This window comes from Candoia aspera, chromosome 4 (genome assembly GCF_035149785.1).
Source record: "Candoia aspera isolate rCanAsp1 chromosome 4, rCanAsp1.hap2, whole genome shotgun sequence".
Classification (NCBI taxonomy): domain Eukaryota; kingdom Metazoa; phylum Chordata; class Lepidosauria; order Squamata; family Boidae; genus Candoia; species Candoia aspera.
The window spans coordinates 85524955-85546627 of record NC_086156.1 but is presented as its reverse complement, the minus strand read 5'-3'; the positions used below and the strand labels follow the sequence as shown (position 1 = coordinate 85546627).

At 40.2% G+C, this 21673-nt stretch overlaps 1 protein-coding gene across 3 annotated transcripts in view; it reads left to right on the top strand.

Moving 5' to 3' along the window:
• The first annotated feature begins 1928 nt into the window (after window positions 1–1928).
• HDAC5 (histone deacetylase 5) overlaps window positions 1929–21673 on the top strand; it is a 127123-nt gene continuing 107378 nt past the window's right edge. For all 3 annotated transcript variants that reach the window (XM_063300893.1, XM_063300890.1, XM_063300889.1), the window contains exons 1-2: window positions 1929–2182; window positions 7935–8145. In XM_063300893.1, the coding sequence (XP_063156963.1) occupies window positions 8124–8145 (22 nt within the window). In that variant the 5' untranslated portion in view covers window positions 1929–2182; window positions 7935–8123. The remainder of the gene's footprint in view (window positions 2183–7934; window positions 8146–21673) is intronic.

Here is a 21673-nt window from a genome sequence, read left to right as displayed (position 1 = left end):
ATTTTTCATTGTCTGTAGCAGATGCTGTGTGGCTCTGCATATGTGAGTTCAGATAAGGAATGCTGTGGTGGTGATTATTATCTTTAGTGTTGATAATTCCCAACATCTCTAAGGTGATATACTGTAAGTGAATTTGCAACCTTTATTCTCTTTGACCTATAAGCAAATTTCTCTTGGGCCTTTCATTCACTTGGGGAAGGTATGAACCTCCAGATGTTATGGACAACTTAACTCTAAGCAGCATAACCAAGGACTTGCTTATGGGTGATAGGGTCTATCAGCATCTGACTCTACCCTTTCTCTGGGCTCTTATTTTCCTCCCTGAGCAGAAAGGACAAAATCACCAATTTTTCCTGAAAAGATTTTGAGTGGAGCTTTCTATAATTGCCATTGATAGCTTACTTTGTTCTAAAGGAACGCAGTGATTCTTGTCCTAAATATAAATTGCTCATAATCTGGGAAGAATTTGTCTGTCTGTACAACTCACTGAACTGCAAACTAAGCACATTTTAAACTAGAATGGTAAGCCAGACTTCGTGTTTACACAACATACTAATTCATAGTCTGTTTAGCCACTGTTTATTGAATAAACCACAATTTCACACAAACCTATTAACCATAGTATAAAAATCACAATTAGTTCATATATAATGCATTAAGTAAGAAGCAGATCATATTTTGATGTAGCATGTAAAGATTAAAACACTGGACTTCTTCTTCCAGATTGGATTCCTGCCTTGGGCAGGGGGTTGAACTAGAAGACCTTTCCAACCCTATATTTCTATGATGCTATGATTTTTCAAATTCACTAACTCTCTTGATAATCAGCAAAGGTCAGCTAGAAGCTGCCCTCCAATCACTTACAGTCCATGTTTTATAGCAAGTATGGAAAAATCCTTTCTGAGTTGCATTACCTACACCCCCAACTTCTAAAGGTTTGGAATAAATGAAAACAACAGCAGCTTGATTGGCACTAAGGAATATGATGCATCCTCTAAACAGGAAAATAGCTAGCTTGTAATTTGGCATGTTGTGCAAATCTAGCTGTTATAATTAATTTATAGTCTAATGTGCTCATTAAATCACAGGAGTTTAATAAGAATACATTGGCTATTCTAGATGGTATGCTTCTGAAAGAAGGAATTTGTTTGAACATGCCTATAAATAGTATATACTGACAATTAATAAAAGCTTTTGTAAGTCTGTGCTTTCTAGCATACCAGTCAATTTTTGCTTAGTAAACAATGTAACTGTGGGTATCTCAGGTGTCTCAACACTTTGTACTATCTGGCCCTAAGAAAGCACTAAGATAAATAGAGGATTTAACAGTATTACTGCTGTTTTAGGGTACTCAAAACTGGGTTCATATGTCCAAGGACATAGTTTGCCTAGCCATGGCTTGTTGAGCAAGCCATAATTGGGGTTAGCACATTGTCCAAACCTATAAACCGCAGTTTTGCAACCTTAAACGGCAGGGTTGACACAACACACTAAGCCAATAGCAGACACACTCCATTAAGGTTTAACCTGTTGTGTGAACGCAGTCAAGTTCTGCCTGAGGCAGCTGCTTCTCTCTCTCTCTCATATGGTCAGATTTGCCCTGCTCATCTCTGGTATGAAAAGCAGGGATATGAAGACGTTCCTAGTTTCCATCTGAGACCTATCAAATGGTATGCTTGGGGGCATCCTTTTTTTTTTTTTCGGTAAAAAAGATGGGGAAATCCACTAGTTGGGGAGCTGCTCCTCATCGGACCCTTTAACAGTCAAGCAGGTCGAGGCGCCGCCCCGCCCCAACCCAAACCTTGCCTCCTCAGAGAGTAAGCCGCGGGGGGGGGGGGGGCGAGGCTATTTATAGAGCGAGGGACGGTCACGTGGTCTCGAATGACGTCACTGAATGTTGTTGTTAGTGTTTGGCGGCGGTAGCGGCGGGCGAGCAAAGCCAGCTGCAAAGATGGAGGAGAAGAGGAAAAGAAGGAGGTGGTTGTGGTTATGAAGGGTTGCCGTGGCAGGACAGCCGGTTATAGTTTTCTTTTCGGAGAGGGGAGGGGGGGTCAGGAAGAAATCGGGCTGGGGTAGGCCGGGCCCAGTAATTGCAGCTTCCCATCCTGCACGCACATCTGCAAGGAAAGCAGCCGCAGCAGCAGCAGCAGGAACGCGCCATTTTCCCCCGATCTTCTTCCAGGTAAAGAAAGAGAGCGGGATGGCTGAAGCGCTTCGGCAGAAAGCTTCGGGTTGGTGTTCCCCACCGCGCCTGCTTGCTTACTGCGGCCGCGGCGCGGCCCGGCGGTGGCTGGAGCGCTGGAGCTTCCGCGACCACTTGCCAAAGAAAGGATCTGGAACTGCAGAGCGGCAGGCGGGAGGGAGGAAGGCGGCGGCGGCGGCGGGTTCCGCGCCGGGCTGGGGGTCTCCGGTGGCGCTGAAGTTTTGCCTGAAGCAGCGGCTGCCGGAGCCTGGTGGGAATGGAGGGGCTGAAACGCGCCCGTCGGAGGAACTAACGGGCCGCTCGCGGGGCGATCGTGTTGCCCAATGCGTAGGGCGCACGGTCCAGGGTGGAGTTGGGATGTTGCTTCACAAGGACACTCCGCCTTCCGCCCTGTCATTGAAGACGGTGGCTCGCTCCTCTTTGATGGGGCAGCCCAAAGGGGCCTTTCCCCCCACCTGGTGCCGTTGATAAACTCCTGGACTACAACTTCCACCTTTGGAAGAAGGGTCTATTGAATGCTGACTGGGAATGTTGGGCTTTGTAGTCTGACATATCGGTAGAAGCCCAGGTCGGAGAAGAGCAGGCAAAGCCTCGGATGTGGGGCTGCGCCTGTAACAATGGAAGACTTCTCAGCCCTAGTGCCAGAAATGGGTGCGCGTGCTTACGAGACAGACAAAAGGATTACCTGTGAGCCTTTTTCGAAACACAGAAACTGCCCGTTACCTGCTGTGTACTGTTCAGTGTTACTCTTCTTGAGAGATGATTGTTTTACTCTGGTCTCTTCCCAGCGTTTTGTGCATTCTTCCACTAGTTCAGTGGTTTTCATTTCCAGATTTCAGCATTTTATCTTGGTGCTGGGAATTCTGTCCCAAAACTGTCTTGTGAAGTTCCTGTTAGATTGCTGAAGCAACTGTAAGCAAGAATAAAAGAAGACTTCAGGCGTCATCCCTATTTCAAATCTTGTGGCATAGTGTAGTGACTTACCTAAGCCCCTTTCCATTCTTTGTTTGGGGCTATGGTTAGGTTTTCTTGTGCCATTTTTCTGGCCTTTGTGGCAGTAACAGGGACATTGTAGTGTGAAGGTTGATTGTGCAAAGAATAATGTTCTCACTGATGCAGACATCACAATGCATGTTTGCATTATGTGGAGAAGTAGTATGAATGTAAAAGAGGAAAATTAAATTGGGGGGAAAAAATCACAGGCTCTCCCCTCCCCCTCACCTTTTACTTGCACTTTTTTCTTTTTACTTCTTTTTACCTCAACAAAGCTTTTCTGCAATCTGGGAACCGTTCTTTTCTACGGCATGCCTTGGAATGTAAGTGAACGAGACTTAATGAACAGGATGTTAATAAATCCTGGGAGAGGAATTGCATTATTCTGCTGCAGGGCAAAAGCAAGAGGTTTGCAGTACTTTAAAAACTAAGATGTATTATGGCCTAAATTTTGATGACCTAACAGTCATTTACAATATCAAGTTAGTAGAAAGAAAATAGGACAAAGGGCAAGACCAAAAAAGTAAAAAAATGTTTACAATGTTAATTAGTAATGGTAGAAAGTGGTGCAGATAGCTTACATTTTTCCCACTTGGAATGGAACATTGCAACATTTTGGGGGGGGGCAGCTCAGCTGGCAATTATTTCATTTTGATGAAATTTTGAGTAATTTTTCATTGGGTAGATGCATACCACTTTTATGATGGCTACATTGTTTTGATGTTGGGGACAAAACCCCAATGAATAGCTAGTTCCCAGAAAACCTGTCTGTCTCTTGAATAAGATATATCAGCTTCTTGCTCTCTCATGCTATGTTCAGAAGAAGCAGAAAAGAGAGCAATACAAGAGTAATCAATTATATGGACTGCTGAGTTTGCAATTTAGATCAGTCTGAAGAACACCTTTCTAGCCAGCTTAAGAACTGAAGGAAGTCAAATATCCTTAATTTCCCCATTTTCCTTACAACTGGAAAACAACTTAAAATGAAGTACAAGCATGCACAATAGCCTGTAGAAGCGGCCACACTTTCTCTAATCTTACAGAAATAACATTTGTAAGCTTCATCACCTGATTTTTCAGATCCGTGTGATTAAAAATTCTCAGATCCTTTCTGTGTTATTTTTGTGAACTCTTACAGCTATTTATTATCAAGCCTTACTTAGCATAGCTGTTTCGCATTCTTCTGTATTCCCACAACCTTGCAAGTATCCATTGCAGGGCAATGTGTACACACATATGGTTGCATGGAAGAGTTTATATGGAGAAGGGTAAGCGGAGTTTAATTCTTAACACTGATTGCCTATTTGGGCTTCACCTCTTGGGAGGGGAAAAACAGAGAATTCATTTCTTCCCCTCTCAGGATCTTTGTCCCCAGTGGACAGAATCACAATAGAAGGCAACAGTACATAGTACAATAGTTGCACTGGTTTATTGAATCGATGTTTGACCATAGTTGTTCTTTTAATCCATTTCTTGGTTTTAGTGCAACTGATCAGAGGCACGTGTTGCTGATCAATATGATTTTCACAACTAATAAAAGCAGAGGGGTTATCTAAATGACAATCCATGTAGTTAGCCAAATGTTGTCTTGGAGTTCCTTGATTACAGAAAGATGTCTCTGTTTGAAAAAAATGACAAGAGAAATAGCAGACAACCCCCCCCACACACAAAATAGTAAGCTATAGAATGGAGAAGCTCTTATACACTACACAGACACCACAAGCATCTTCTACATTTCATAAAGAGCTCCTTTTTGTCTCCTGTTCTATAACCTAAAAGTGTTGGACACTGACCTCGCTTGTTTTAATCAAACTTGTCATGGAATACTTCTACAATTTAGAGGAGAGATCTAACTGTTCGCTGGGCAGTTCTTGATCATGGAAGTTATGTCCTGACTCATGGTACTTTTATCCATCGATCATACTTTGATTTTCTCCTAGTCTTTGGCACATAATTGTTTAGTCCACCCTAGCATGATGTTACACTTCTGTACAGCTATGCTTTCCAATGGACTGTATGTGTTTCATTAGACTAAGTATTGATCCAATAGGTTGTTAAGCTTATTATCCGTTATGATTACTAGAAGAAATAGTTTGCTGGGCAAGCCTGCAATCACCTAGCCCATGGTTTCTGTATATCCAAAATACCCTTCCAGCAATGCCTGTTTTTTTTTTTTTTTTTAAGTACAGTGCAGTTTTGTTTGGAATGGGCTGACAAACATCAGTTGCCTGCAGAACATAATGGAGAATTTATGGAAATTACCTCTGGACTACCTCATATGGAATCTGGTTTTGGTAGTTTTCTTATATCCAGTTTGTCAAGATATGAAGAAACTTCATCTAGGTCAAATGAGTGATAAATCCTTGACAGTAGCAGGTCCCTTTGCTCTTCTGTAGTAGGAGACTTTTTTCCATGCTTCAGTCATCTGAAGCACTCTGCCCTGAAGGCACCTTGATAGAGCACACTTGCGCTCTATTGCATATAGAGAACTAAATGGCATGAGGGTTATCTGTTTCTGATTGACATAGGTAACATGCCATGCCTTTGGTACCTCGCGTAGCATTTAAGAATGTGACTTGTTGGGCAGGAAATACCTGGTTCACAGTGATGGTCTTGCTGAATGACCATAGCCAAATCACTGTTTCTTTAACCTCTCTCTAGCTCTCTCCCATCCTCCACTGCCATCTTTAATGCAAGGAAAACAATGTTGGCTGTTACAAAGATACTGAACAGGATTACCAAAAACTATCATGTGTGAAGAGCTTTGAGTTTTCAGCTAGATGATCTTATTATTATTATTTTTTAACACCCCTTAGAATCCCAAAATTTCTGCTTTGGTTCTCTTATTCCTTCAGTAGGAATAAAGGTCTGTTCCCTACAGCAGAGATCACTGGAAGTTGCTCAGATACTATAGATCAAACTTCCACCTATAAATACTTGGGGTAGTAAAGTACCGTAATCTGTGGCCTTAATTTTTTCCAGATCTCCTTGGAAATGTGTAGGACAACTATGTTTAATCATGAAATTGAAGATTGTATTTAAGACATGCAGAATCTGATTAAGGAATTGTGGTTCTTTGGACAAATGTGTGATGGGTAATTGCTTTTGTGGAGCAAGCAGGAACAATCTTGGTATACCTTTTCAGCCAAATCTCGGTATTTGTGTCAATATTGCATTAAAATATGTTTTCATTTTTCCTCTTTTATTTGAAAACCTGTTCTGGAGCTAAACCTATAATGATCCTTGAAAACTGAATAGCAAAGCTAGCAGCATACAGGAGAATCAAAGTGCATTTTGGAGAGGAAGAGAGAGACTAGTTTTTTGTTTCATGCATTAAATGTTATTTTTATTTCAGAAATGTATTTCATTTTAATGCTTTTATTGTGAACTCTCAGTTCCCAAATTGCATTGCTCTGTTCGTTTTGTTTTGTTTGTCTATCATTGGTAAGGCATGGATTCATATTTTAAATTAGTAACATTTGTCCTAGACATGCATACTGGTTTTGATTTTTGGTGTCTCAACTCTTCAAAGGGAGAGATCCCTCACTAGGCTATATTTTGAATTTTTTTCTGTAAACAGGTCAGAGATGTAGCCTACTACAGTATTTGAACCCAAATTCAGAATGGTGCCTGAATATGGCATTTGACACTTCCACACAGGCATCTCCATGCAGTTATGTATTGTATTGTATATTGAAATGCCAAACAAATGGAATGCTTAACAGGAAAGTTAAGCCAAAGGCTTTGATTTTTTACTTTTCTTGCCACCAATGATGAAACTGCTACTGTGCTATAACTGAGGGCCTGAAAGGATGATGAACTGATAGTGATCTGCACAGAGGAGCAGGTAGCTTATTGTGAGTAGGTTAAGTAGCCAAAATCTGTGAGTAATAACATTGGCATGCAGGAGTTAAAAGTTCTTGTTTAGGCTATCAGGATAATGGTAGCCTTGACAGTGCCTGCTGCACATGCTATGGGTATCAGTTCATACATAACATACATTACTCAATTGTATATTCCTTGTGTGTATGCATGAGTGAGTAAAACAGTTTATTAATTATTTTTTCTTGCTTCTGTGGCACATGTGAGTTTGTATTTGTGGAGGCAGTGCCTAAAACAGACTTCAGGAGAGGAGTAAAGATTCATGCTGAGTATATTCTTGAGTGTCTGATTATCCTTGGGACTGATCCCTGTTGTGCTGTTCCTAAGTCTGTGAAATGGGTAAATGTTCTCCATATATTTAACTCATAGGCTCTACATCCTGCATATCAGATGTGTAACCTGACTTGGACTAGCAGGCTCACTCTCTTGATTTGATAAAAAAGTTTTTCTTTGTTGCCTTGGATTCTCTGATTTTATTAAGGACTGTTCTCAGCTGATCAGTGAATCCATGAGAGAGAACTCAAACCTATGTAAAACAGACAGATAGAGACACAACATCTGCAAAGGCTGAAGAGACTTATGGCTACTTAGCCAAATATGCTGTGATAGAGAAGTACTGACTGGCACTGTTGTGTTCACATTGAAAGAGGCATGTGATAACATCCTGTCAGTGTTTCTCTGCAAATGTGATGGTGAGCAAGATGAAAATAAACTATTTTGAAATGGGCTGATTCTGTATTGTCTTTGTTAACTTCTTTTGCAGTACAGGTTGATCCTGGCTAATTGATCTTTTTCTGCTAGGCTAAGAAAAGGTTATTAATGTTTCCTTTCCTTTTTTTTTTTTTGCCTCCCAAAGGGCTCCCAAGAAGGATTTCCCTTTCTCTTCAAGGGATGTCCCTACAGTATTGGCTAAACAGCATTTGACCTTTTTGGCTACCAATCCCCATCCCTAAGGTGAAGGCTACCACAGGTCCAGCTCTGAAAACCACTGCCTTCTCCTTCTTCCTGATTTTTCATCAACCAGCCACTTACGAAGAAGGAAAACATGAGTTCCAAGAATGAATCAGGTAAGTAAGAATCCAGCAAAAGTGACTGAAGAGGCAACTCAACAGGGTAGTTTTCCTGGGTTTAGTCAGGTTGGAGTAAGGAGATGTACGGCTTTGGGCTGGTGAAGATGTGGCTATTTCTAATTCTGGTACCGAAGGTAGGAGTTTCACTTGGTCATTTGCATCTGCTTATACTTTGCAGGAATTTAATTGGTAATGTATTTCAAACTATCTATTGTTTGTACTTCCAGTTCAGTGAGGAGTAACTATTGCAATCCCTCCTTGCTTTGTCCTAATGCATGCTCTGACCCTGCATTCAAGATCCTCAAAGGTTTTGTAACACCATCCACCATCCAGCAATTAGTAAGGGAGGTTGAAAGTTTCTGTCTTTCCAGTGCCATGCTAAGCAAGACTTTTACCTTGTAGCATGGAAAGTTACACTCTATTTTCATTTCCAAGGATTCCAGGAAAGAATTAAGTAAACCCATGATGAGTTTTCTCAGAATAATTAAAAGCAATCTCTTGCTTGTTAAGTATGAATTATACATATGTGCTAGAAATACATATATCAGTGGTAAATCAGTGGTAAACTGTGGATATGTAAACACAGCCTCAATGAAACTGGAGTATGGTGAAGTATTAAAAAAAAAAGAGGACAACTTGTCTGTTTGCTTGAGTTCCACTGCATTGTATGCTATCTATACAGAACAGCACTGCAGTTGCATTGCTCTGCATAAAAGCCTTTGCTTAGTGCCCTCCAGAGATGCTGGGCTGACTACTTCCGGCATTCATAGGCAGCATGGCTGTTTGGGAAGTTGTGGTCCTAATAAATCTTGGTTGAGATCATTTGAGGAAGGCCATCCTACTTCTGTGTGCATTCAGTTGATTCCATCTCTCATTTCCTCATTGCTTTTCAGACTTAGACTAAACTGCCCTTTCCCATATATGTTCTTTTTAATTTGCTAGCACCATTTGTGGAAGAGAATTGCATCTGAGGGATCACCTTGTGTAGTTGAACATTTTTTGACGTTCACCACTGTTGAGATACAGAGTAAAGCCTCTTCTTCAGAATTGTAGAGATGGGCAGATTGATACAGAACAGGTTACTCTCTAGGTATCCTGGCCTTGAACTGTTCCTATCTTACCAGCACTTTGAACTTCATCTGGAAAAATATCAGTGATCAGTCCCCCTGTCCTATATATACGTGTACAATACTTGCTCATTTGGATATCTGTCTTGCTCTCAAGTTCTGGGTTTTTCAACTGTGAAATGTATTAGCATTGCATTTTTCTACTTTTATATTAATTTTTAAATTTCTTTTGCCTTTTATGCAAATGATCTGAGTACTTTGGGGGATGGACATGGAAGTGCAGAAACATTTGGTTGATTTATAAACTGCTGTTGAATCTTTCCCAAGAAGGTTAAAGTTGAGATAATCTATCCCTTTATGCTTGCTTAGGTCTGTCTGCTCCCTACTGAAGTGGCAGAGGATATCTTCATAGGACAGGCTAATGTAATCCAGCTGTTGATGGGTTTTCTAATTGGGGAACTCTGTAACAATACATAACAAAGCCTGTTATTGGCCTTTAGCCTCTAGTTCTTGGTCAAACGTGAATTGTAAGTAATGCCTGTTCAGGGAGAATAAGGAATACTTTTGGATGCTGCTTGGAAAGAATTCTGTAGGGTGAGGAATATACTTAAATTTCATACATTATTTGCAATATAATTTTCTGGTAGACAGAGAACAAAATGGAACAAGTGTTCTCTCAAAAGCCGATTTTTATTTAGAAGATAAGAAATTAGTGCTACTCCTAAGTAGCGTATTGTGTTTAAAACCCATTATATATGAGAATAAATGAATAAGCCTTTGCTAATAAAATACTTTTCTTTAGTATATTTTGATGTTCATGCGTGGTGGTTTCTAATTAATTTTAAATACACACAAGGTTGTTTGTTTCTGAATTCATTGAGGCAAGACAAAAAAATGAGTTTAAAATTGTGTTACAAAACTTACTGTAAGCGTTAAATGCTATGCCCTATTAAACATGGTAAAATGAAGAGTTAGTGGAGAAACATTTGAAAATAAAAATAAAATAAAGCAACCATATTCAGAAGTCTACATGCTGCATTTTGAAAAGAGCATAATAATGAAGATAGTTAAATGAAATGTATCACAATTAAAGGGGTATATGTGTATCTCTGATGGAGTACCTGAGCTTTAATATAACTGTAACCAAGCATTTAAATTTCATGGAGTTTTAGGCAAACTGCTCTTTCCATTTGTTTCTGGCAACAAAATATCAATGTCTATGCTACTTAGGGATTACTGGAATCAAACCCATCTGAAGAAATTGGAGAAAGCTGTTCTAGACTGAAACTGCTCATCTATTGCCAACCTCATAAGAGTTTTTTTTTTTAACTTGGCAGAATGGTAGAGCAAGTTCCTGATCCTAGATCCTAAGCCTTAAGGTGCAGGATATGGTCAAAAAAGTCAAGATGGTGTGATTGAAGCTTTGCGATGTACATAAAGAATAGGCAAAGCTTCAATCATACCATCATGACTGGCATCTTGACTTTTTTGTCCATACCCTGCAGATACCCCTGGTACAAGCAAATATCTTAAGTTTTTTTTTTTTGAAAGATGGGATATGGATATTCGTGCAGAGGACTGGACAAATAAGCTTAAGAAATGCAAGCTCCCTAGAGTGGCAAGGAAATGAAGAAAATAAATGAACTCGGGCTGATTACATGCTGCATTACCTGCCCCAAAGTACCTGTCTGAAATAATTGAAGGTTAAGGGCTAAGGCTGGGGAAAATGGTAGCTGCTGTCTCTGGGGAGAGAGAATATGGGCTGCCTGACAGCATATAACCCAAGGTGGGTTAATAGAAAAATTGGAATTGATAGAATGAAACTGAACAGCTTCCTGACAGCATCTCTCCTGGATAGGCTCAGCTGGAATAGAAGCGTTGCCCTTATAGTAGAGTTGGAAAAAATACAGAAGGAAGAACTGGTGGTGCTAAAATAGGTAGAGACCTACTTGGGCCTCCTGTAGAACCTCTAAACTTGTTCAGTGTAATTATGTAGGAGCTCCAGAAAGTTGCTTCTGATAGTGCACAAAACAACATATGTAATTGTGTAATTATTATTTTTTTATTCCGATTGTTGAAAGGTGTTAGGGGAAGGTATAGACTTCTACCCTCAACTCCCTGGTAGTTCTTCCTTTTTATAATTATTGATTTAATGGATTGGTAAAAAGTTCCATGTAGTTTTCACATTTACTGTGTACAACTATTTAACATCTGAAATGCTTTAGTTATATGTTATTACAGACGTTTCTAGTCCTCTTTAGAGGCATCTCCTGAAAACTTTCTGTTGGTTGTTCAGTATGACTAGTGGCTGGGAATAGCTTTAACTTACTGCTGTATTCCATTATTGTTCTTAACACTCCCTGTTTCCAAAAGGAGGCAAGATGCATTGTTAGTCCCATAGGAACAAAGGAACAATAGTGAGATTCTTTTATTCCAGATGTACCTACCTAAGTAGCAGAAGGGGAAAAAATCCTTTAAATTGAGATGAGCAATTTTCTCAAAGTTGAGGAACATAGCTTGTTCCACTCCCCATAAAAACTGTCCAAAAACTGTGCCACCAAAATTCAGTACAAGAGGTCCAAATTTGGGCTATGTGATTTTTGGACTAATAAGACAAGGAGGTTAATGGTGGAATAGGAGCAGTTTCCCAAGGGTCTCTTGGTTCCATTTCCACCTTCATTACTTGAGGGTGGGGGATGTGCTGCCAAAAATTGACCATTTTGCTGCTAAATTTCAGCAGTTTGATCTTAGTGGCTGGAAGATTGCAAGTGGGTTGCCAGTCCTTGCCCTAAATATCAGAACCTTCACTGGAAAGTCATAGAATGCGTTCTGGGCCATTTCAGCATCAGTCACAGATTGCCATCGACTCCAGACTATTTTCAGCTCAGTTGTAGATATCACTATTAATTCTGCTATTGATTTCCACATTAACTGTGGAAGACAATACAGTATGCATGATCTGCATTATGCAAAAGTATATTTTCAAACAAAATCTTAATGTAAACAATACATTTATGTTTTCATAAATCGGGTGATTTAATTTGGTTTGTTGAAGAAAGCTCTGTGTAGCTTTTCATGTTAAGGGCTAACAGATCTTTGTGGGGACCTCTTTGAAGCTGAACATCTTGATGAGTTGTACTTCAAAAGGTTTCTTGGAAGCCATGCCCCCTCCAAAATGTGAGGAAATTGATTGTGGTTCCACCAGCAGCATATGGTTGTGAAAATGCCTGATTAGAAGGATGAGATCCAAGTCACAGAGCTTCAAATTCCTGTCCAACCACAAGCTCAATGATTGATCTTGGGCCAGTTCCTTCCTTTCCAGTCAATCTCACAAGACTATTGTACAGCTAAAACTAGCAGGGGCTGGGTGCTGGACTGCTCCTTTACGGTGTAAATATGCAGTGGCAGAGCAAAGCCACTTCGTACATGTTCAGAGGCATTCTCTTGGTTCTGATAGTTCTGAAGGCAACCCTCCTGGCTTAGTTTAAGATTTCAGTCTTCAACCCAAATTGAACTCTTCCAGACGTCTGTTTTTTTTCCCCCCTGTTAATTTTGTATGTAGCAGAGGTGGTGTGTGCTGGCTTTCTCTTTGAATCAGTTCTTGATTCCTGGTATTAAAAAGCTATCAACAAATACCAAGAGGTGCAAGATGGCAGTTGAATGGTCTCCATAGCAACGCCACATTTCTGTCTGCTTCATACCCAGCCACAAGCGAGCCCTTTTCCCACTTTACGAAAGCTACATCAACTGGAATACAGCCTCTTTTGTTGCTGCTGAGCCCTGTGGATTTAACAGCACATCTAGATATCTTCAGGTGGAGTGAAGACTTGCTGTCTGTTTGCTTGTTGGTTTTTTCTTTCTTTCAATCCTTCTCCCTACTTCAGATTTGTATTACATGCGGTAGTGGTAGAAGTAGGCTTTGTATTTTTATGGGGCTTTTTTCCTGTGCTTGGAATGTTTTGTATATGTTTGTCTTAACATTTGCAATAATGCTACAAGGAAGTCTGTTGTTATTGTTTTTATTATTTGTCTGCATTAGAAAAAGGACCAAGGAGAGAGGAAATTATGGTTGAGCCCTATGCTGTGCTGAGTATTTCCAGCTAATCGTATCTTTTTCTTAAGTATATCAGAATGCCCCTGAGTATGTACAGAGTACATGTCTCTCATAACTGGGTTAGGAGCTGTAGTTCAGTGACAGAATACAGGGTTTGCATACAAGAAGTCTAACGTATACTGTCCATGGTGTTTTTGGATAAAAGGGTCATGGAACAAAGAGCTGAAAAGACCTCTCCTTAAAACTGGAAGTTGATGGCAAAGTGAACAAAATAATGTAACTTGGCAAAGGCACTGCTATGGGTATTCCTAAGGCAAGAGTGAGCGTTCGAGGATTGCTGAACTACAGCTTGCGGCATCAGTCACTAAAGCTTTTGGGAATTGTAGTCCAGAAATACCTGGCATACTTAGGTTACTCTGCTGGAAGGCATAACCCAGGACCACAGATCTGTGGCTAGGGAGAAGAACTTCCAAATGTGTATACCTTGGGGAGCTTAATTTTTATCACCTTCTTTTTCGAAGTCAAGCTATCCCTTCTTTTATTAATACTGTAAGTGGTACATTTTGGAAGGTGATATGGGGGAGAAGTGTAAGAAGTATAGTGTTGTGAAGTACCCTTTGATATCTAAATGCCAACTTTTTAATGGAGGTTTTAAGACCTTTTGATGTGAATTGTTTTTAGTGCTCATGTAGGTGGGTGGTAAAGTACTATTAAGCCTGAATTAAATCAGTACATTTTTCCTATCTGGAATAATAAAATTCCTTGTTAAATGTTTTATATTTTTATTTGGTTTCATTTTGCCAAGCAAAATTCCTACATGCCTTGCCAAAGGCAACATAAGAAATTTATTCTTCCTCAGCATGCCACATACTGTGGATTTGGGTAGGGCAGGGATGATTAAAGAAAAAAACCCAGCAACAATTAGGGACCTAACCTTTGGAACATTACCTTTCATACCAGACATTCAGCAGTAGAATTTGTAAGTCAGAGATCAAGTGTTTGGTACACACTTAAAGTTTTGACATTTTCCTGATTTAATAAATTAACTAGGGCACCAAATTCTCCCCACTCAATTTGATCCAGAGTTGAAACCCACTTAAAGGGCTAGGTAAGACATAGTTGATAAGACATATATGGGCAATTTGTGGACAGCACTTGTGCTTCTTAACAACCCTCAATATAGTTTAGTAGCTCTGGGAGCCATTTTTCCTTGCTGCATAGCTGATCAGTCATTATTTGGGAGAAAAAGAAATGGTTCCCCACAGCAGAAAAACAAGTATTTCAGAATTGCTGGGCAAAAGATAAAATCCCTCCACCTCCATCACCCAAGACATCTGGACCCTGTGAAATATTTGGGGTGGGTGGCAATGGGACTATGGTAATGGTGTCTCTTATCTCATTTTTTCAGTCAGTCTCCAGGCTAAATAATTTATAGCATGTGGTGCTCTATTCCCTTTCCTATCCTTCTGTAGCATGTCTGTACAGTACAGTGAGGGGCAGTCCTCTCAACATTAAATTTATTCTCTTGAATACTTACTATAGTACAGTGTTTCTCAGCCTTGGCTACTTTAAGAGGTGTGGACTTCAACTTCCAGAAACCCCCTGCCAGCATAGCTGGGTGGGGGATTCTGGGAGTTGAAGTCCACACCTCTTAAAGTTGCCATGGTTGAGAAACACTGCTATAGTATATCAGAGGCCTGAAAAAATCCATTCTCTTTCTTCTCTTCCCCTATATTGCAAGTTGCTATTGGCTGATTCTGCCTTCCATCGCTTAGGCTAGAAAGATACTCTGCAGTATGTTACCAAAAAAAATCCATGTTCATGAGAAGGGGGAAAAAATCCCCATCCAACTTTCAAAGTCATCCAGTCCCTTTATAATGACCAACCATTTTACCATTTTGGCTGGTCTTGATAAAAACACTCTGCTTCATATTTGTGTATCAAAATTCCTTATCAGGCAATGCCGATTTTGGTCAGCACTGGCAAAAATAAAAACATTTGAAGCAATCTAAAAGTTAACTTTTATTTTGGTAGTCTGAGTTTGCTTCGAATAATTTCATGAAGTGATCAGTGGTCATGAAAGAGGTAGGCTATCTATGCTACACTTAAGTTGGTCTCCTGTTGAATGGCAAAAAACTGCTGCCTAAGTCAGCTTCTAATCAATTCTTCCTCCAGTGTCCAAGGACGAACAATGGGTAATATTAAGCTTCCTTAACAGGACTGTGTACAATTTTTTTTAAAAATGCTTCACAACATGTGAGGGCAGAAACAAAGCATTTCATTTTTATTGTTAAAGTAGCCACATTGCTTGCAAGGCTGCTTCAGAAGCTGTTCCTGTTTGTCTCTATGTATGAGTGTGCGCGCATGTACAACCACTTCATAAAGTGGCTGCTTTAATGATACAAAAAGAGATGCTTCATACATGCTCCCATGCCTACAAAGCACCTCTTCCACTGATTTTGCACAGCTCTACTAACTTGTAGGGGAAGAAATGGAAAGGGAAAAAAAACATCACTGTCCTACAGAGCTGGTTATTTAATGGGAAGTGCAGCTTTACAGACAGCTGCAAACACCACTAGGTGGTGCTGGTTGAATCTGGATGACAAGGGCAAGTTATTAACGGGTTTGGGGAGATTTCTTCATTATTCTTTTGCCCTTCTCCTTATTCACCTGCTATTTTCTTAGGGCCCTGTTTTTCTGTGCAGTTATATATACTTTGAGTGCAGAGTGAGGCCAAAAAGATACCTAGTGAAAGGGAGAGCAATAAGTAGGCCCTTTTCTGCTCAAGTCACATCTTTGACCGTGTACTGCAGATCTTGTGTTACATAAGAAAGTGAGGAGCCCTGCTGGAGCAGACCAGAAAGCCCATCTCGTCTAGTGTTCTGTTTGCTGCTTTGAAGCCCATAAGCAGGGTGTGTGGGCAATCATTGATCTAATGTGTGTTCTACACATACAGTAAGGTGGCAAGTGTAATGTTATTCTCTAGCACTGTCTGCCTTTCCCCCTTTAATCTTAGTCTTTCTCCCCTTTATGTTTGTGGTATACCTGCCTGAGTAAATTGTGTAAGGTGATTTACTTGCCTCTAGACTTTGAGGTGCAGTCTAGGCTGGAGTTCTGAGTAACACAAAAAAGCTTTCTTCTCACCAGGCAGCCAGGTGGAAACACCCAGATCATGGAGTCTTGTAAGACTGAAAGAAGGGCAACCTACCATTAGTCTCAGAGTTCTCATGGTGTCTCTGCCGTTAAAGAAAAGTAGCAATCAAAATATTTACAGCATAATTTTTTAAAGTTTACAGCCATAGATACTGCAAATTGGTTGGAGAACAAAGAAGGGGGAAATCAAAAGTCAAATACTTATCCATATTGTTTTTAGGGATGTTTTCTGTCCTAACAGCCAGGAACCACGCTGAGACAAGGAATAGGTCTCTAGTGCTTTATTACTGCTACATTAGACAGAAAATCCTAACAAACCGAAGAAGCGTGGGAAAAACCCAGACAGATAAACCCCAAAGGTTAAGGCGGGTCTGATCTGTGTCTCTTTGAATGGCTGCTTAACTCCTCAGTACTATGCATGCGTTTTCCCCGCTGGATAGAGGCCCCTGCCTGCTCACCATCAGTACCCATGACATTTTCCCTTTCTTTTTTTCTTTTCTTTTTAATATTTATAAACAATGATATAGTGGAGAATTTGTTACTAAGCTCAAAAATTCCTATTTCTTTTTTCCTTTTTAATATTATGAAAACCTCAAAGTACTTTACTTGGTAACTTCTATTAATGTTATATTGAGCATCTATTGTACTGTAGTAACAACCTGTCCATCTATAAACATATTTGTGGAGAATATATCTCTTTAAATGAAAAAAAGAAAAGCAATCAGGTTACTTTTTTTTTTCATGTCAGAAGCACCTGCCAGGGAGCTTCTGTATTAAAAGAATTTGCCAGTGATGTCACCGTTGCCTGGGGGATGCCCAAGGGGGCTCCTTTCATGTCCCTGTTATTTTCCCACCAAAGTGGTACCTATTCATCTACTTGCATTTGCATGCTTTCGAACTGCTAGGTTGGCAGGAGCTGGGACAAGTTGATGGGAGCTCACTCTGTCACGTGGCTTGTGCTCTCGGGTTTCAAACTGCCGAGCTGCCGACCTTAATGGTCCTCTGGCTCAGCTTCTTAACCACTGAGCCACCGCAGCCCCTTAGGTTACCTATAACAATGCAGCTTTCCCTGATCAGCAAATGTAAGAAAGAACAAGGCAGTTGTTGAAACTACACACATAACATCTCACCCCTTTGCTAAACTTAGGGGATGGATAAGTTCTCTCCAGGGTACTATACCGTTGAACGGTGGCCAATTCTTCTTACTCATCAGCCAGTTGAAATGGACACAGTAAGGTGCCTTATACTGGACGGACAGTATTAGCTCGATGTTGTCTATATTGATTGGCATGGTTCTCTAGGACAAGGGTTGGCAATCTTTTCCTGCTGAAGAGCAGAGGTTAGATGTTGGGAGTTGTGTGCCAATAATGGCAGCGACTAAAGCAAGGAGTGAGCTTGTGGTATACCCTTTTCTTTCTAATACCCATTTATCTCATGCTCCCTCCCTCCCATTTTCTTTATGGTACCCAGTTCTTTTGGAATGAGCAGGCTACTGGAGATAGAAAGCTGTTGAAAAGATCTGTACTTCTCAAGAGGTTGATGGGTTGCTTGCAGAGGTTGATTTCCGTGCTCTGAGAATTTCATGCAAGATTCTCTGTGAGTCCTTTCTAGAAATATTGAATGCCAAACCGTCTCTGTGCAAAACAAGTGCTTTTCCACCGAGCTCCATCCCCTTCCCATGTAGAGGACCTACTGTATATCCTCAGTCTTAACGAATTTCTTACCAGTCATTCCAGAGCATGCAAAATATGCCATCAGTTGGCTCCACTTCATGGTGAGTTGTCCTTTTGGAGAGGTACAGCCAGAAGGTATTACAATGGAATAGAAACCATTATGAGAATGTATGACAGTCCCCTGTTGCTGCCATCTCCAACATATTAATTTACAGTTTTAAAAGATACAGAGAATATTAGCAAGGGCATAATCAACTTCCCCAGCTGAACCCCATGTTGAGAATTCTGGGAGTTTGTCCACACATTTAGAAAGCACTTAGGTTGTGGCTGGCATACATTAAACAGAAAAGGTACATTTGGAAGTTCAGAATGTTGAAAAATGTACCTCTTTGGAGGTGCCCTTATCAACTGACCCTTTGTTATCTTTTTTTTTCAGAACTATTCAGATTTAATCTACACATTCAATTATCTAAGGGGGAGAAGATGGAAATTCCTAACATGGTAGAATGGATGGTACAACTTTAGACTGCTGGTGAAGAAATAATAGTTCTGAATGGTCCTGCATTCACTTTTTGTAAATAGAAAGCTAGCATATCAGAGAGAGGGAGGTTCCTTCCTGTGCCTTTAGAAAATGTGCTGGTTTTACAAGCAGTTTCTAATGCAGTTAAGTATTCTTAAATATAATCCCCAATTCCAATATGAAGTGGTCAGGTCCATTCTGTCATCTCATTTTGCTACATGTCTAGATTATGCTGTATAGTATTTCAGGTTGCAGAGTATTTCTCTACATTTATCTCTCTGGTAATTTGCACTCATAAAAGGAGTGTACACTAACTGCTTCCTTATGAACCTGCCACAATTTATTCAGTATTGAGTAAAAGCCTTACTGGCCTGATGGCTCCCTTCCTAGTGTGATTTGACAGTACAGTAAGGAACACTCCCTACCTCTTTTCTTTCCCCCAGAATTTGCTGAACACATTATTCATGAATTTACTTATGAGCTTAGAGTGAGAGGCTGAATGACCTCATAGATGCAATATCGATACCCATGATTAGCCCTAGCAAAGATTCCAGTAGCAAAAAAAATCTTTTATTTCTTTCGAATACATTCTGTTGACATGGTGGCTGTGAGGATCTTGGGATATGGTCAATAAATTTGGGCAAGCATTCAGAAGAAAAAGGGGGATCAAGGCAGAATTGTGAACATTGGCCAATATATGAGTTGAAGTGAGCAAGATAACTTTAGAAAATAACTTGACATGCATATCTTAAGTGCCAGGATTGGCATGGATTGGCACCTGCAAGCTTGTCCTCAGTGGAGATCCAGTTTTAGTACTCCAAGACACATACATAGCCAAGAACATCATTATCTCACCCTGCAGCTACTCCTCCCTGTTCCCATCTGCTTGCTTGCCTGCATGCTTGCAGTGGTCTAGCGGAGTGAGCAAGCAAACCATGGTGAAACATTGTGGCTGTGTAGCAGCTTATTTTCCCAGCAAGTGAGTTGGTAGTGGTGTCTAGGAGGAATAACCGCTGTGCTGGTGGCAGCAGCTGGGAAGCAGAGTGAGAAGTTCCACGATAGACATTTTGCCCAACAACCCCCACAAAACCTTGGCTCTGGCTGGTGTTTGGCTATGTGTTTCAGTGTGTTGTGAATAATATTTTAACCTAGAAGTTTGTGCTAATCCAGCCACTGAGATCAGTTAATAGTTCAGTGGATCATACAAACCTCAAAAGTAAAGTTAAATTAAGTGAAGTGTGGCTCAGTTAAGCATGGTTAAGTGTGTCATGGAAACATAGTCCATTCGGTTTATTACATTGCAAAGGGAAGAATGGCCATCCTTGGCAACAAATAGATGTCAAATGCAAGGAATATTCAGTTGTCATGTAAAGTTACCTATGCACATGTTGAACTGATTGTTCTTCCTCAGGATAGAACTCAAAGTAATGTGAACCAACATTCTGTGATTTGCACGATCGCCAGATTTCTTGGAGGCCACAAAATGCTCTGTCTCTTTCCTTTGGGATGGTGTGGCCACAGTTTTATCCTGAACTATTATCTCTGTCAGGACAACAGCCTTGATATTTTGTTTTTTGTTTTTACTTAATATGGGATGCCTCACTTGTGTATGAACACAAATCAAGTGAGAACAACATTTTTCAGGAAAGTGCAGTGCAACCCAAAGTCTCTGGTTTTTATTGCAAGATTCCTACTTGCGTGGCTCCTGTGATAGGTTCCTTCCTCTGAATCCTGTTGGCCTTAGTCAGGTAACGATTGAGCTCTTCTCCATTTATCATCCTGCTAAAAGGTAGATGGGTGGGTGGGAGATTGTACGATGTGTGCAAGCATAGGTACTTGGAAAAAAAGCAGAATGCAAGTGGAGTTTATGGAAGAATGTGCTAATTTTGAACTCAAAGCTGATATGCAACAACAAATTGAAAATGCTGGTCATAGGGGATTATTGCAACTCAAATAATTTGGGACATGGATTTATTTATCAGATCAGATTTCAGGGTTTAATACAGCTTTGCTAGGTGATGGGTTAGGGCATCATGGCTCACAGTTGCTGTTCCTTCTTGCTTCTGACTTTCCCCTGTTTCTGGGGAAAGCAATGGGTTGAGTAACGTGGCACTGCCTGGTAGGTTCTTTGTGCATATATTGCAAAGACGGTTCTTCATTGTAAGTCTTCCTACTGTTGTGTGCAATTGCTATGTACATGCCCCAAAAATATAATGATGGCCCACTAACTTATACTGAGATTAATCAGCATGATTATAGCTGCTACACAGAACTTCCTTTTCCAGGGATGGTATACCACAAGTTTAGTTATTGGGGAGCAACATCATAAGAGAGCATTTTTGCCTTGCTTGTGAGCTTCCCAGGTCCTTCTGGTTGGCTAATGCTAGAACACCAGACTAATCAAATATTTTTCATGATCCACTTTCTTAAACCTTATAGCATGAGATACTGAGTTTCTGGCATCAGTACAACTAATGACCCTTTTGCTGGATTCTCAGATTAGACCACACAGTTCTGTGGAATGATAACATACTAGTATGCATGACAAGGTAGCTAAGAGTTTATATAGGTATTTATAACAGCAACGCTAGACAGCTAAGCTTAGCTTTATAAATATAAACCAGTGGTAGATAATGTTACAAAGCAACCACTGGTCCAGCTTGACAAAATAAGAAATACATCACCAAATACGCAGCTGTTTGGAAAAACTAAGTCAGCTAAATTTCCGTATTTTCTGAAGGACGTAAAAACCATACTGCTGTATAGTTTACATGGGGAAAATAAAACTTCAGCCACAAATCTATGAATATGCAGTGAACGTTACATTTATTTTTCCATCTACTCCTTCCTTTTTCCTTGTAGGTTGAATATATTACAATGTAGGTTATCTGGAGGAGAAGTCATTCCTTTATTCCTGAATCTAACAGAGAACATCACCAAATACTGTGTCTTCTAAAGGGCAAGGTTCATGCTATGCACTGAGAAGCAGAAGTGAAGAATTACATAAAACAATGAAGTAGGAAATGGAAATTTCAAACTTAGAGGGATAATATTTGTT